Raw genomic sequence first — 13598 nt, 5'->3', positions numbered from 1 at the left:
ACGGAGTTTCACGGATGGTTTCGGACTAGCCCGGCCTTTGGCGGGGGCGTCCGAAACGGACGGGGTCCTGATCCTTCCCGCCCGTTCCGGTGGGTTGGGAGGGGTGTTCTGGAGTCTCCTGGGGATGTTGTGGGCCGTCCCTTGTTGGGGGTTCTGTTGCGAGTGGGAGCCACCAGCTGCTCGGCCACGCCCCCCTATCTCCTTGATCACCGGCACCTGGCGCTGGCTCATCAGGAAGTCTATATTAACACGACCAGCGCAACTCCAGTCGTCAGCTTGTCTCGTCATGTCTTTTTCAAGATTCAAGATTCAAGAGTTTTTTATTCGCCATGTTTGAGCGTGCCAAACAAGGAATTTGACTTCGGTAGAAACACACCCTCTGTTCAACATTTAGGTGACTAACAACATTCAGGACATGTGAATAATGGCAAAAACAGTGTAGACAAATTCAAAAAGGTGTGAGGAGCAGGATGTTATTGCACAGCAATGTCTCTGAGACTCTATGAGTGGTGTGAGTTCATCAGAGCAACAGCCTGGGGGAAGAAGCTGTCTCTGTGTCTGCTGGTTTTGGCGTACCGAGCTTTATAACGCCGTCCGGAGGGGAGTAGTTCAAACAGACTGCAACCCGGGTGAGAAGGGTCTGTAGAGATGTTCCTTGCCCGATTCCTGGTCCTGGACAGGTACAAGTCTTGGATAGATGGGAGGTTGATTCCAATGATCTTTTCTGCAGTTCTGATTGTCCGTTGTAGTCTGTGCTTGTCTTGTTTGGAGGCCGATCCAAACCAGACAGTGATGGAGGTGCAGAGGACAGACTGGATGATGGCAGTGTAGAAGGTCTTCAGAAGCTCTCGCGGCAGGTTGAACTTCTTGAGCTGTCTCAGGAAATACAGCCTCTGCTGGGCCTTCTTCCGGACAGAGTCTATGTGGCCGGTCCATTTCAGGTCCAGAGAGATTGTGGTTCCCAGGAACTTGAAGGTGTCTGTGGAAAGAATAGTATTACTGCGGATAGTGAGGGGTAAAAGTGGTGAAGGGTCTCGCCTGAAATCCACTGTCATCTCCACGGTCTTGAGCGAGTTCAGCTCCAGATGGTTTTGACTGCACCAGTGGACCAGCCGCTCCACCTCCTGTCTGTACGCAGTCTCATCACCGTCCTGGATCAGTCCGATGAGAGTGGTGTCATCTGCATACTTCAGGAGCTTCACAGGGGAGTCACCTGAGGAGAAATCATTGGTGTAGAGGGAGAAGAGCAGTGGGGAGAGGACGCAACCCTGAGGGGCTCCAGTGTTGGTGGTCCGGGTGTCAGATGTGATCTTAGAAAGCTCGACTCCCCGTTTCCAGGTGATTCGTCCTTGTCTAGTCAGTCCTAAATACAGTCAAACCTCGGTTTTCGAACGTCCTGGTTCTCGAACAAATCGGAATTCGAACGAAACATTTGAGGTTTTTTTGCTTCGGTTGTAGAACAAAAATTCGGAGGTCGAACCTCACGAGATAAGCCGAGAGGACCCGAGAAAACCCGACCGCGCGACCCGGATGCCGACTGACTCCGTTCGTTGTTATTGTATTTTCGTTACTTTGAGGATTGTCTTAACCCCTAATCATGCCTCCAAAGAAAGCAAGTGGGAGCAGTAAAGCCATCCTAAAACACAAAGACGCTCTAAAAGCAATGCGACAGTGAGCGCCCAGCGCATTGCAGCTGCGTGATCGGACCAAATTAAGCTCCCTGCGCACTGAGGTCCACTACAATTTTGGAAAGTACGTCAGTACTTTAAAATATTTTCTAAATTTCAGGAATAACGCGACCAGCGCGGTGCAGTTGCGCGGTCGGTGGTGCGCTACAGTTGCGCGTTCAGCGGTGCGCTGCAGTTGCACGATCGGCCAAAAATGCGCAAGTGAAAAAGTGCTTAAAAAAGGCAGGGTTTTTTTTGTTTTGGAACGGATTAAATTTTGTTCCCTTATTTGTAAAGGGAAAAATAGATTCGGAATTCGAACGATTAACTTCTAGAACTGCCTGGAACGGATTGTGGTCGAAAACCGAGGTTTGATTGTATACCTTTTGATGTTAAAATTAACCAAAGCGATAATTGAACCTAAATAAAAAAAACAAATTAAAACATTATGCAACCATCACAAATATAAATGTGCAATGATTTTAAATCATATGTTTAAAAATGTAAAAATATACATACAATATTAAAAAATGAAAAGTTACAATATATGTATATATGTATATACGTATGTCATGCTGTCTTGTTTTGTGGGTTGTTTTTGTCTTGTCCTGTTCTTCGTATTGTCACTTCCTGTTTTATTTTGGTAACTCTCCTCTCGTTTCAGTTCGTGTGTCCTTCTTCTGCGCGTCAGGCCACTTGACTACCCTGATCCTAATTGTGTGCACCTGTGTCGTTGGCCCTAATTGTCTGCACCTGTGTCCTCCTTCTTTGTGTGTATATAGCCTGCGTCTTCCCCTTGTATCGTGCCAGTGCGTCTTGTCCCGTCATGAACACTAGCGATCACGTAAGTCACAGAAATCCCCTGAGAGATCATAGTTAGAAAATACCTTTTGCCCAGCCTGAGCTCTGTGTTTTTGTTTAGTTAGGTTTTTGCCATAGTATTTCCCTCGTTTTGAGGCGCTTTTTGTTTGCTGTCTCCAGCCTTTTTGTCCCTCATTTTGAGGCACCTTTTGTGTTTTGTGCTGTCTTCCGCCTGAGAGAATAAAACACCTTTTGTTGGAACTCTGCATTCGAGTCCTCTCCCTGCTCCAAGCCTGACATAGGTATATATTATACATATTTTATGTAGGACATATCAAATAAACATAACAACCAGCTCGGTGAAACACAAGGGGGGGAAAAAAAATCAATCTCTTGTGGGGTTTTGATAGCCCCCTTTGCTACTCAGCACTGGAGCCTGTTTTAACTTTAAAGCCCTTGCGGTCCTTGTTTCATCATTCGTGGCCTTTGTGCGTGTCGCCAACAGCTTCTATTAAGATGAACTCGGTGGACATCGGGCACCACCCATTGGAGACTTGTAACAGAAATATGAATATGGGAAGAAAAAAAACTCGACTACCTGTAAAATAGTTTTTTCTTGAAGCATATGTCAGTCGCACATTTCGAACATGAAGCAATCGCACAGAAACGAGCAGATATTTATTTATTTATTTATTTACCAGCGCTATCAGAGCAGTCTTCCCGAGGGCGCTCTGCACGAGTCACACAAGCACGCATATTGAACGTTGTCATTGTCATTTGGGTAGAGTCTACAACAGAAAAGAAAATGTCAACATTGAGCGCAGCCACCACATCGTAAGCCTTCACTGTTGTCTTTTTTTAATCTACAGTACAAATGTCAAACTAATCATACCTGTCCATGGTCTTGGAAACATGCAGGTGTCCAAATCACACTGCCTCCTAACACAAGACTGCTTTGCAATCTTTATACAAGGAATTATGAACAGTGTCTCAGAAGAGTGGAAATAAGAGTAGACAAAATTGAATTGAGGACTTTTTTTCTTGAGAAAAAAATAACTGAAGAGTCAGTAACATTGACAGTACACCAATTAAACCAAACATAACCCTACAGGTTTCATTTGTAAGCTATCAAGAGTGAGTGGGGGACATCCAAAATTTTGACTAACCAATTCCAAGCTTAATCATTCTGTCATTCAGTCTTGCATCCTGTTTGTCATTTATTTCCTTGGACATCATGTCAAAGGTCTCCAGATGAGTCATGGGCACCGTCTACTCTCCGTTGTCACATTCTGAACGAGAGTTGAGGCTCCTCAGCCCAGGGATTGCCAGAAGGGCTACTCGGTGACCTTCAGAAACTCTGAGAATAAAGAGAAATAGAAATAAAATACTCACTTAAATTACTGCAGCTATGACCTCTTTTAAATTGAGTAATTTTAATAAAAATTCTTACTTTTCCCTCTTATGGCAGTTTCACACTCACTTCCTAGCTGTTGAAAAATGAAGCAAATATTAGCTGCAAGATTCAAATGAACTATTCTCCAGTGATAAACTTTGCCCTGTTTGGAAAAAAAAGGATCGCATTCTATCTGTGCCTTTGTGCTGCAATTTAATTTGGCTGTTGTACATATCCAATCACGTTATTTTAAAACAGTACTGATAAAATTGCTTGTTGTGCAAGTTGTTATCCAAATGATGAAAATGTACAGGGTATACCTGGGTTTTATTTTGCACTTTGACTTAGTTTCCGGAGTGTGAAAGTCAAGGCAAAGTTCCATATTGAATATTGCGATTACGCTTTTTGCATTTGCTCGACAGTAACTAAGCATACATAAGTATATTCAAACCACCAATAACAGATTAATTTCCAAAGATAACGCAAGGCAGTTGTGATTACTTCTCCAATCAAGAATAAGTCAAAAATCTATCTGTACCTTGTGGAGTCCGGTCAGTTTTTAATACAGATGCTGCTCTTTTCTCCAGGCTTGGAGTCTGAAAAAAACGGAAAGGGAAAAAGAAGATATCTGATTTGACAATTTGCCCATTTACCACTATTAGTCATATGACACAACACAATTTTAACTTTTGAAGTGATTTGCCTTGCAGTTCCAAGGCCTGTTGAGCGCATAACAAAGTTAGGTGCACATTTTAATGACATCAGAAGATAAAATCCTACCTTTTCACGTGCCACTCCTTGAGCCAAATCTGGAGTCACAAATTACAACATCGGTAAAAAGGGAAATTACATCTTTGCCATGCCATCAGAAAATTTCAAATCTGTGATCTATACTTACTCTTTGATCTTGTTAGCCATGGCGATTTTTGAAAGCGAGCTGCTGACATCTGCAAAGGCAATGCCATTATTTACGTTTTGAATTCACATATGAATTGTAAATGCATAAGGCATAACCTCTTGTCAAAAATAAGTTTTCCTTTTTAAATGTAGGCAGGTAAATGTCATATGTTAAATGTCGTAAGTTAAATGTACAGTTATAAACTTTCAAAAATATTTTATTCACTTGAGATATTTTTTGCTAAGAAAACCACTACATACATCGACATGAAACAAACTTTTTTGAATTTGAAACAAATTCACTTAAGCTACCATCAACATTTAGCGACCATTAACATTTGTGTCAGCTCTTCACAAAGCAACTAGTCATGTAGCAAAAACGAAGGACTAGCGGGCAAGCTACAACTTAAGTCCAAGCTTGAAGTCGATTGTTAATGAAATGGACGAACTTTGCAAGACAAAACAACACCTCTTACTGAAAAACCTAGAAGACTCTTCTCATACCTGCCAGCAACAGGCTCAAACCTATAGGCCACTTCACTTGCGCTGCACACTTCTTCTTCTTGTTTTTTTACGGTGGCGCACAATCTATGCACGTGTCTGCCCCTAGCGTTTCAAACAAAGCAATACAACATTGCAATCTCATCCAATTTCAGCTGGTTTCGGGTTCAATATTTCATATTTGATGGATTTATTTTGGCATCTATGGAATAACCTCGTATAGACTTCTATATTATATTCAGGTTACAGAAATAACCACACTTCACAGGGATCATTGGTTGTTTAAAACAAAGCATTCCAACTTTGTTTGGACTCCACACAATGTACATTATTTATACAACTTATAGCTGGTTTAAGGTTAAATATTTCACAGGGATGAGTATCTTCCACGGATCCACAGATTTACGTGTTTTTTTTCGTCGGGAGTATCATTTTCGTAAATCGTGTAGATCCGTTGAGAAAATTGTTTTTATATGGGGGTGCGGCTGGCAGCAGTATTGCGACAACAGCCACCTTATTTTTGGCAGCATTTTGGCGCTACTTTCGTCACATCATTTGCCTACTCATTTGCCTAATTAGCAAAATTTTAGCCAGCATGGCTAAAGTTTTAGAGAAAAAAGACGAGGATCGTGCCAGGGAAATAGACAAGTCGAAAGGGATCAGGAATCGCTTCAGATGGGCATGGCTCGAGAGCAGCGTCATCTTACAACTCGGAACACAAAGACACTCTTAAAGCAATGCGACAATGAGCGCCCGGCGCGCTGCGGTTGTGCGACCGGACTAAATTAAGGTCCCTGCGCACTGAGGTCCACTTAAAATTTGGAAAGTACATCAGGACTTTAAAAATATTTTTCAAATTTCAGCGATGGCTCTGTCACAATAATGCGATCAGCGCGGTGCAGTTGCGCGGTCGGCGACACGCTACGTTTGCGCGCTCGGCGATGCGCTGCAGTTGCGCGATCGGACAAAATTAAGCTCCCTGCGCACTTAGGTCCACTTGAATTTTGGCATGCGGACATGTGAAAAAGGCGGCTCTGTATGGGAGAGACATTGAAGAGGAATAAAAACACCCTTGGAAACCAAAACTTGCCCCTCGTCGTGACTCCGAGCCGCAACAAATGTTTTGGATTTGTGTAGGGTACATTGTGACAGCAAACGAGCAGGTGATCGAGCAAGCGTCTGACACAAGAGCATTGCGTTCGTATTAGAGATGCACCGATCCGATATCTGGATCGGATATCGGCCCCGATATCAACAAAATAGATGGATCGGGTATCGGAAAATACAGCCGATCTGTGAGCCGATACTTTCCTTAATCTATTGGGACGCGGGCTACGTCATACGTCAGCAGCACGTGTGCCGCATGCCACGAGAGTTTTCTAAACAAACGCAAACATGGAGCGAACGTTCGCTTCTCTTCCCCGGGTTGCTAAGCGGACGTCAAACCCTGCGCGTTCGCTTCTCTTCGGGTTGCTAATGGGACGTCAAAGGCTGCGCGTTCGCTTCTCTCCCGAATGGGGGGGGGCGGAGGCTAATCGGATGTCAAACGCTGCGTGTTCGCTTCTCTTCCGGGGGGGTGTTAATGGGACGTCAAACGCTTTGTGTGGCGGGCTCCATCTAGTGTGGAAACTGAGAAGCTGAGCTCAAGCTTCTTGTGCGGGCCATATTCAATTATGTTTTCAGAATTTGCTGCGGGCCAATAAAAACTGGACCGTTAGTTTGGACACTCCTAATTTAGAGCAAAGAACTGTGTGGTCTGCCTGATGCCATTGCCTTTGGTCTTTTCTGTTCCACATGTAGAGTTATGTAGCTTGTTAAGTCAACCATAATATCGGATCGGTATCGGGTATCGACCGATACGCAAAGCCACGGCATCGGTATCGGTATCGGAACTGAAAAAGTCGGATCGGTGCATCTCTAGTTCGTATGGAGCGTGTTTGAAGTGAACAGCAGAGAAGAAAGGAACAAGGCAAAGTGTTGTGAAATAAAATATTACCTGTAATACGCGTTTTGTTATTTGCTGATTGAAACTGCTAATTAAACTGTGAATTGAAACTAATGGGAAGAAAACTGATTTCTCACTCTTTATATAGCTAACGTGTCTTGCGCATCCGTTCTGCGCATCTGTAATGGCGGCCTCCGTATGATATCCGGTTTGCGATGGATATAAAAAACCAAACAATATTTGACAATAACACACCATCAAGGATTGCACCATCGGATCAAACTGACTAAGTGTGTTGGGCAGGATGGCTGAATGCGATGCGCGATTGACAACAAACAAGAAGAAAAGTGATTTCAAGTTTTATTTCGAGGGAGATTCGTCATGTCTCGTCCCCAGTTTTGCAATGTGTCTAGGTTGCCATAGTTTCTGTTCGCGTCGCCCCTCCCTTCCTGTGTCACCTCAATCAATGTAACGTGTTTTGTATTTAAGTCCTGTCTGCCCCTCGCTCACCGTCGGAGCATTGCATGTGTCACTGTCATGACGTCTGTTTGGTTTCTGTTCCTGTCTTTGGTAATGTCACCCTTTCTTTCTGTCACCTGTCTTTTTGTTCCACGTCTTTGTCGGTCAGTCCTGTTGTTGGTTTTGTTGTACCATGATTTTCTTAAAAAAAAAAAAAAAAAATCTAAAAAAAATAAATAAAAAAGAATTTGTACCCATGTATAATGCGCACCCCAGATTTTAGGACAATAAAGTAGAGAAATATTGCGCATTATACACGGAAAAAACGAGAGAGAGAGAGAGAGCGAGAGAGAGAGCGAGAGAGAGAGCGAGAGAGAGAGCGAGAGAGAGAGCGAGAGAGAGACGGAGAGCGAGACGGAGAGCGAGACGGAGAGACAGAGACGGAGAGACAGAGACGGAGAGACAGAGACGGAGAGACAGAGACGGAGAGACAGAGAGAGGTGTGTGTGTATGTAATCTTATTTTCCCCCCACATGTTTGAAATAAAAGAAATGAAACGAAAATGGATGGATGGATTTAAATTTGGCCTCAGGTTACAGAAATAATCACACTTCACATGGATCAATGGTTGTTTAAAACAAAGCAATACAACTTCTGTAGATTATTTATACCATTTACAGCTGATTTAGGGTTTAATATTTCGTATTTGATGGATTTAATTTTTGTTCGTCTATGAGTGCCCTGCGATTGGCTGGCAACCTGTTCAGGGTGTCCCCTGCCTGCTGCCCGATGACTGCTGGAATAGGCTCCAGCACGCCCGCGACCCCCGTGGGGACAAGCAGCATAGAAAATGGATGGATGGATTTAATTTTGTTGTCTATTTTAGGTTACTCCATAGCCCTAATATCAGGTTACAGAAATAACCACACTTCACACGGATAAATGGTTGTTTAAAACATGGGTGTTTTGGGTTTAATATGATCATAATTGATGGATTTAATTTTGTCACCTATTTTAGGTTATTCCATAGACCTAAAATCAGGTCACAGAAATAATCACACTTCACACGGATCAATGGTTGTTTAAAACAAAGCAACACGACTTCTGTACATCATGTATACATACAACTTACAAAATGGTTTTGGGTTTAATATTTCATATTTGATGATTTATTTTTGTCGTCTATTTTAGGTCTATGTGTAGACCTAAAATAGACGACTATTTTAGGTTATAGTTGTACTAGGTTCATCTTGTTTTTCCTTTTCAATTACTTCACTGGTTCTTCTATATCAAACAATTTGTTTTAGGTTTATTTACCTGACATGTTTCGGCGGGTTCTTCCGCCTGCATCAGGTAAATAAACCTAAAACAAATTGTTTGATAGAGAAGAACCAGTGAAGTATTTTAGGTTATTCAATACACCTAGAATAGACCTCTATTCTAGGTGTATAGAATAACCTAAAATAAGTGTAATAATATAATAATAATATAGATTGGTTTTATATAGCGCCTTTCTAAACACTCAAAGACGCTTTACATAGAAAACTCACGCTTAATCGCGCACACACACGCACACATGAAGAGTTAGGGGTTATATGCAGAGTTGAAGAGGTGGGTCTTGAGATGGTGTTTGAAGGAGTGCAGCATTACGGATTGTCAGGGGGAGAGAGTTCCAGAGAGTGGGGGCAGCAATGGCAAAGGCTCTATCCCTAATGGTCCGGTATTTGGTCGAGGTAGTGGAGGTGAGCAAGTTGGCGTCAGCAGAGCGGAGTCGGCAGGTGGGGCTATAGCAGTGCAGGAGTTCAGACAGGTACAGGCAAGGTTGTTTAGGGCCTTATAAGTGGTGACAAGGATCTTAAAGTTAAAGTTAAAGTCCCAATGATCGTCACACACACATCTAGGTGTGGTGAAATTTGTCCTCTGCATTTAATCCATCCCCGTGTGATTTTGATCCATCCCCTGGAGGAAAGGGGAGCAGTAGCGGTGCCACGTTCGGGAATCATTTGGTGATCCAACCCCCCAATTCCAACCCTTAATGCTGAGTGCCAAGCAGGGAGGCAATGGGTCCCATTTTTATAGTCTTTGGTATGACCACGCAATGTTGTAGAGGCGTGTCAGCCATGACAGCCCCACAACATCCAGAGCCTTTAAGAACTCCGGGCGGATCTCATCCACCCCTGTGGCCTTGCCCTCGAGGAGTTTTTTAACTACCTCAGTGACTTCGACCCCAGAGATTGGAGAGTCCGCCTCAGAGTGTCCGGGCCCTGCTTCCACAATGGAAGGCGTGTAGGTGGAATTGAGGATGCCTTCAAAGTTTTCTCCCCACCGACTCACGATGTCCCGAGTCAAGGTCAGCAGCACCCCATCTTCACTGTAAACAGTGTTGACGGTGCACCACTTCCCCCTCCTGAATCTCAAGTTTCATCAGTCCACAGCACCTTATTCCAAAATGAAGCTGGCTTGTCCAAATGTGCTTTAGCATACCTCAAGTGACTCTGATTGTGGCATGTGTGTAGAAAACGCTTCTGCTACATTATTCTTCCATACAGCATCTCCGTGTACAAAGTGCACTGAATAGTTGAACGATGCACAGTGTCACCATCTGCATGAAGATCATGTTCTATCTAGGTCTTTGGAGCTGCTCTGTAACTCCTCCAGGTACCAACAGACACAAGTGGCTTTCTCAACTGATGAATTTATTGAATCCAGCTTGTTCAGACTCATAAACACACCGTGAAAACTAAAAGCACAAAACAAACAACAATTAGCTTAAAGAAAGACATTTAACACATAAAACGATTCTGACAAATACAACATACAAACAATACCTCGTTGGCTGAGTACCGAGAGAGGAATTAGTTTCAGTCGTCTTCTTCTTCTTATTGTTTCTTATTTTTCTTAACAACTTAGCTTTGTGACCACGCTTCAGTCACGCATCTTTCTTTCTCTCGAGAGATCGCTTCTTCTGAGGAAATTAACCTGTACTCTGCATACAAAGCTCACTTACACTATAGCGCCCCCTGGTGGCACTCAACGGTAATAATAATGAAAATACACAGAAAATGAAAAGAAACGAAATATAGCAGTAACACTCCCACCAATCTCACAACTGTTGCTGTGGGATTCCTATGAATTACATTCAGGCTGACAAACTGAACATGAAAATACACACAAGCCCTTAGTCAGCTTCTAGCAAAACAATAACTTTATGAATAGGTCGTTCTAATGAGACTGTTTTAGTCACAAGTTTACTGTGTTTGTCATATGTCCTTTCACTAACCAAAAGTCGAACCTTTCTCACTTTGTTGTCGGTTCCTGGATAGACATCAGTGACTTGGCTAGCTTCCATTCATTACGTGGTGCCATGTCCTCTTTTAGAAGCACTACATCATTTACCTTCAGATTCCTTCTGTGTGCATTCCACTTCTGTCTTGGTTGCAAGTTGAGCAAATATTCTTTCCTCCAACGGATCCAAAACTCATTGGCTAAATATTGCACTCTTCTCCATCTTTTTTGAAGATACAAATCTTCTTTCGTAAACTCTCCTGGAGGAGGTTGAACAATGGTTGACTTCATAGTGAGAATGTGGTTGGGCGTTAATGGCTCAGGCCCTGTTGGATCACTTAAATGCTCGACGGAAAGTGGCCTACTGTTGACAATTGCCATGACCTCGTACAACAAGGTTCTCAAGGATGTACTGTCGAGTCTCTTTGCTAATTGGTCAAGGATGGCTGAAAGAACACTACGGATGGTCCTGATCTGTCTTTCCCATATTCCACCCATATGGCTTGCTGAAGGGGGATTCATGAGAAATTCACATCCAAGTGCCTTCACTTTCTCCTGATTCATTTCTTTCATGAGATCTGCGAGTTCTCTCTGGGCACCAATGAAATTGGTTCCTCTGTCACATCTCAGCTGACGTACATTTCCTCTTATTGCAATAAATGCTCGCAGAGCATTTATGAATGCGTCTGTACTCAGGTCGTCTACTACTTCAATATGTATGGCTCGTGAACATAAACAGGTTAGTACAAGCCCATATCTCTTGAGCTCCTTTCATCCCTCCTTTATGTATATTGGCCCAAAGCAATCCATTCCGACATAAGTGAAAGGCGGATTAGGCTCTGTTCGGTCTACTGGCAAATCTCCCATACTTTGATTCTCCGTTTTCCTTCTGTATTTGCGACATTTAACACATTTGAAGATGTATGATGAGACTGCACGGCTGCTCCCAAGAATCCACCAACCGTTTGCACGCAACTCATTCATCGTCATTCCACGACCTTGATGTTGAACCTTCGAGTGAAAATGTCTGATTAACAAAGTTGAAATGTGACTGTCCTTGGGAAGTATGGCAGGATGTTTTACATGTGGGTGAAGCACAGCTTGACTCAAACGTCCACCAACTCTGAGGATTCCTTTTTCGTCCAGAAACGGACTTAGTTTGTACAGTTTATGATCTGTGGTCTTGGAAACTGTTTTCTTTGATTTTAGACTCTTTATCTCTTCTGCGAAAGCTTTCTCTTGAACAAGTTTAATGACAAACAGTTCTGTTTGTTTTCTCTCTTCCAAAGTTGTACTTTCTCTGGTCCTTTGTATGTCACCCTTGTATTCTCTGGCCTTTCTTCTCAAGATTGCAAGTGCTCTTATCAAACTGGACCATTCTGAGAACTTCTCAAATCTGCTGAGAATAGTTTGCTCTTCCTTTGCATTGATGGTATGCACAGAAGCTTTGCGAAGTTCTGGATCATTTTCCCTGATCTCTCCCACCTTGATATCTCTATCAGCAATGTTCTTCTCCCAGAGAAATGCTGGCCCCTGAAACCATTCTGAAGACTTCAGTTGCTCTGCAGTTAAGCCTCGAGAAACGTAGTCTGCTGGGTTCTGCTCTGATGCGACATACGCCCATTGTTCTGGCCTTGTGCTTGACTTGATCCTTTGTATCCGATTCGCTACAAACACTTGAAACCTTTTGGCATCATTATTTATGTAGCCGAGAACAACGGTGGAGTCCGTCCAGAAAAACTCTGCAATGTCTGGGATTTCAAGCTCTGCCCTGAGTAGATCTCTAACTCTAACTGCAACAACTGCTGCTGAGAGTTCGAGTCGAGGGATAGTTGTGACACTAGTAGGCGTGACTCTTGACTTGGCCATTACCAAGCAACAATAGACTTGATATGAATGGTTAATGATTCGCAGGTAAGTACAAGCACCATATCCATTGACACTGGCGTCTGCGAAGTGATGAAGCTCGTAGCTTTTAACCTGACCGAAATCTGTAGGAATGAAACATCTTTGAATCTGCATGTTGGCTAAACTGGGAAGGTCTTTAATCCAAGATCCCCACTGGGGTTTTAAGTGCTCTGGAAGCTCGTGGTCCCACTCAACCTTTTCCTTGCACATTTGCTGGAGAATCTGCTTTCCCAGGAGGACGAATGGTGCTATAAACCCAAGGGGATCGTAAATAGAGGCGACCGTAGAAAGCACACCTCTTCTTGTAAGGGGGTTCAACTTAACTTGAACTCTGAATTTGAATGTGTCTGAAGTGACAAACCACTCCACTCCGAGAGCTCTTTCAATGCGTGGTAAACTTAGAGACATGTCAAGGTCTTTCACTGTGGCACACTCTTCTTCTGGAATAGTGGACATAACTCTCTCACTATTTGACACAAATTTGTGGAGTCTTAACTTTCCTTTGAAACAAAGCTCTCTTGAGTCTTTGATGAGCTGAATGGCTTCACTTTCAGAACAAGGTCCACTATGTCAATAGGACAACAGTAAAGGACGTCACCCCTTCGGACGTTATCAGAGTACTTGAAGGAGACTTCTCTGAAAGAGCCCTTGATGGCAACCCTGTGTCACAAGAAGATTTAAAGTTTCTCACAAAACTCAAAGAAAACATCACACAGAATGAGAGCGGCCACTATGAGACACT

General features: G+C 43.2%; 1 protein-coding gene across 3 annotated transcripts; it reads right to left on the bottom strand.

Moving 5' to 3' along the window:
• Positions 1 to 301: 301 nt before the first annotated feature.
• On the bottom strand, positions 302 to 13459 carry LOC133157122 (uncharacterized). Of its 3 annotated transcripts, XM_061283399.1 has the most exons (8): positions 5263 to 5730; positions 4760 to 4808; positions 4642 to 4670; positions 4400 to 4457; positions 3919 to 3955; positions 3361 to 3825; positions 3167 to 3256; positions 302 to 1213 (listed from the first exon to the last, which is right to left on the bottom strand). In XM_061283399.1, exons 6-8 carry the CDS (start codon positions 3380 to 3382, stop codon positions 501 to 503), a joined length of 825 nt encoding a protein of 274 aa, XP_061139383.1. In that variant the 5' UTR covers positions 3383 to 3825; positions 3919 to 3955; positions 4400 to 4457; positions 4642 to 4670; positions 4760 to 4808; positions 5263 to 5730; the 3' UTR covers positions 302 to 500. The 3 variants fall into 3 exon arrangements, 1 of the variants encoding a protein (XP_061139383.1); XR_009714940.1 differs by lacking the exons at positions 302 to 1213; positions 3167 to 3256 and adding an exon at positions 10492 to 13459 and having other exon boundaries at positions 3489 to 3825; positions 5228 to 10403; XR_009714939.1 differs by lacking the exons at positions 302 to 1213; positions 3167 to 3256 and adding an exon at positions 10492 to 13459 and having other exon boundaries at positions 3489 to 3825; positions 5235 to 10403.
• Between the last annotated feature and the right edge of the window lie 139 nt (positions 13460 to 13598).

The sequence above is a fragment of the Syngnathus typhle genome, linkage group LG7 (assembly GCF_033458585.1).
Source record: "Syngnathus typhle isolate RoL2023-S1 ecotype Sweden linkage group LG7, RoL_Styp_1.0, whole genome shotgun sequence".
In the NCBI taxonomy this organism is placed as follows: Eukaryota; Metazoa; Chordata; class Actinopteri; order Syngnathiformes; family Syngnathidae; genus Syngnathus; species Syngnathus typhle.
Note: the sequence above shows the minus strand (reverse complement) of the source record. Positions and strands in the feature narration are given on the sequence as shown.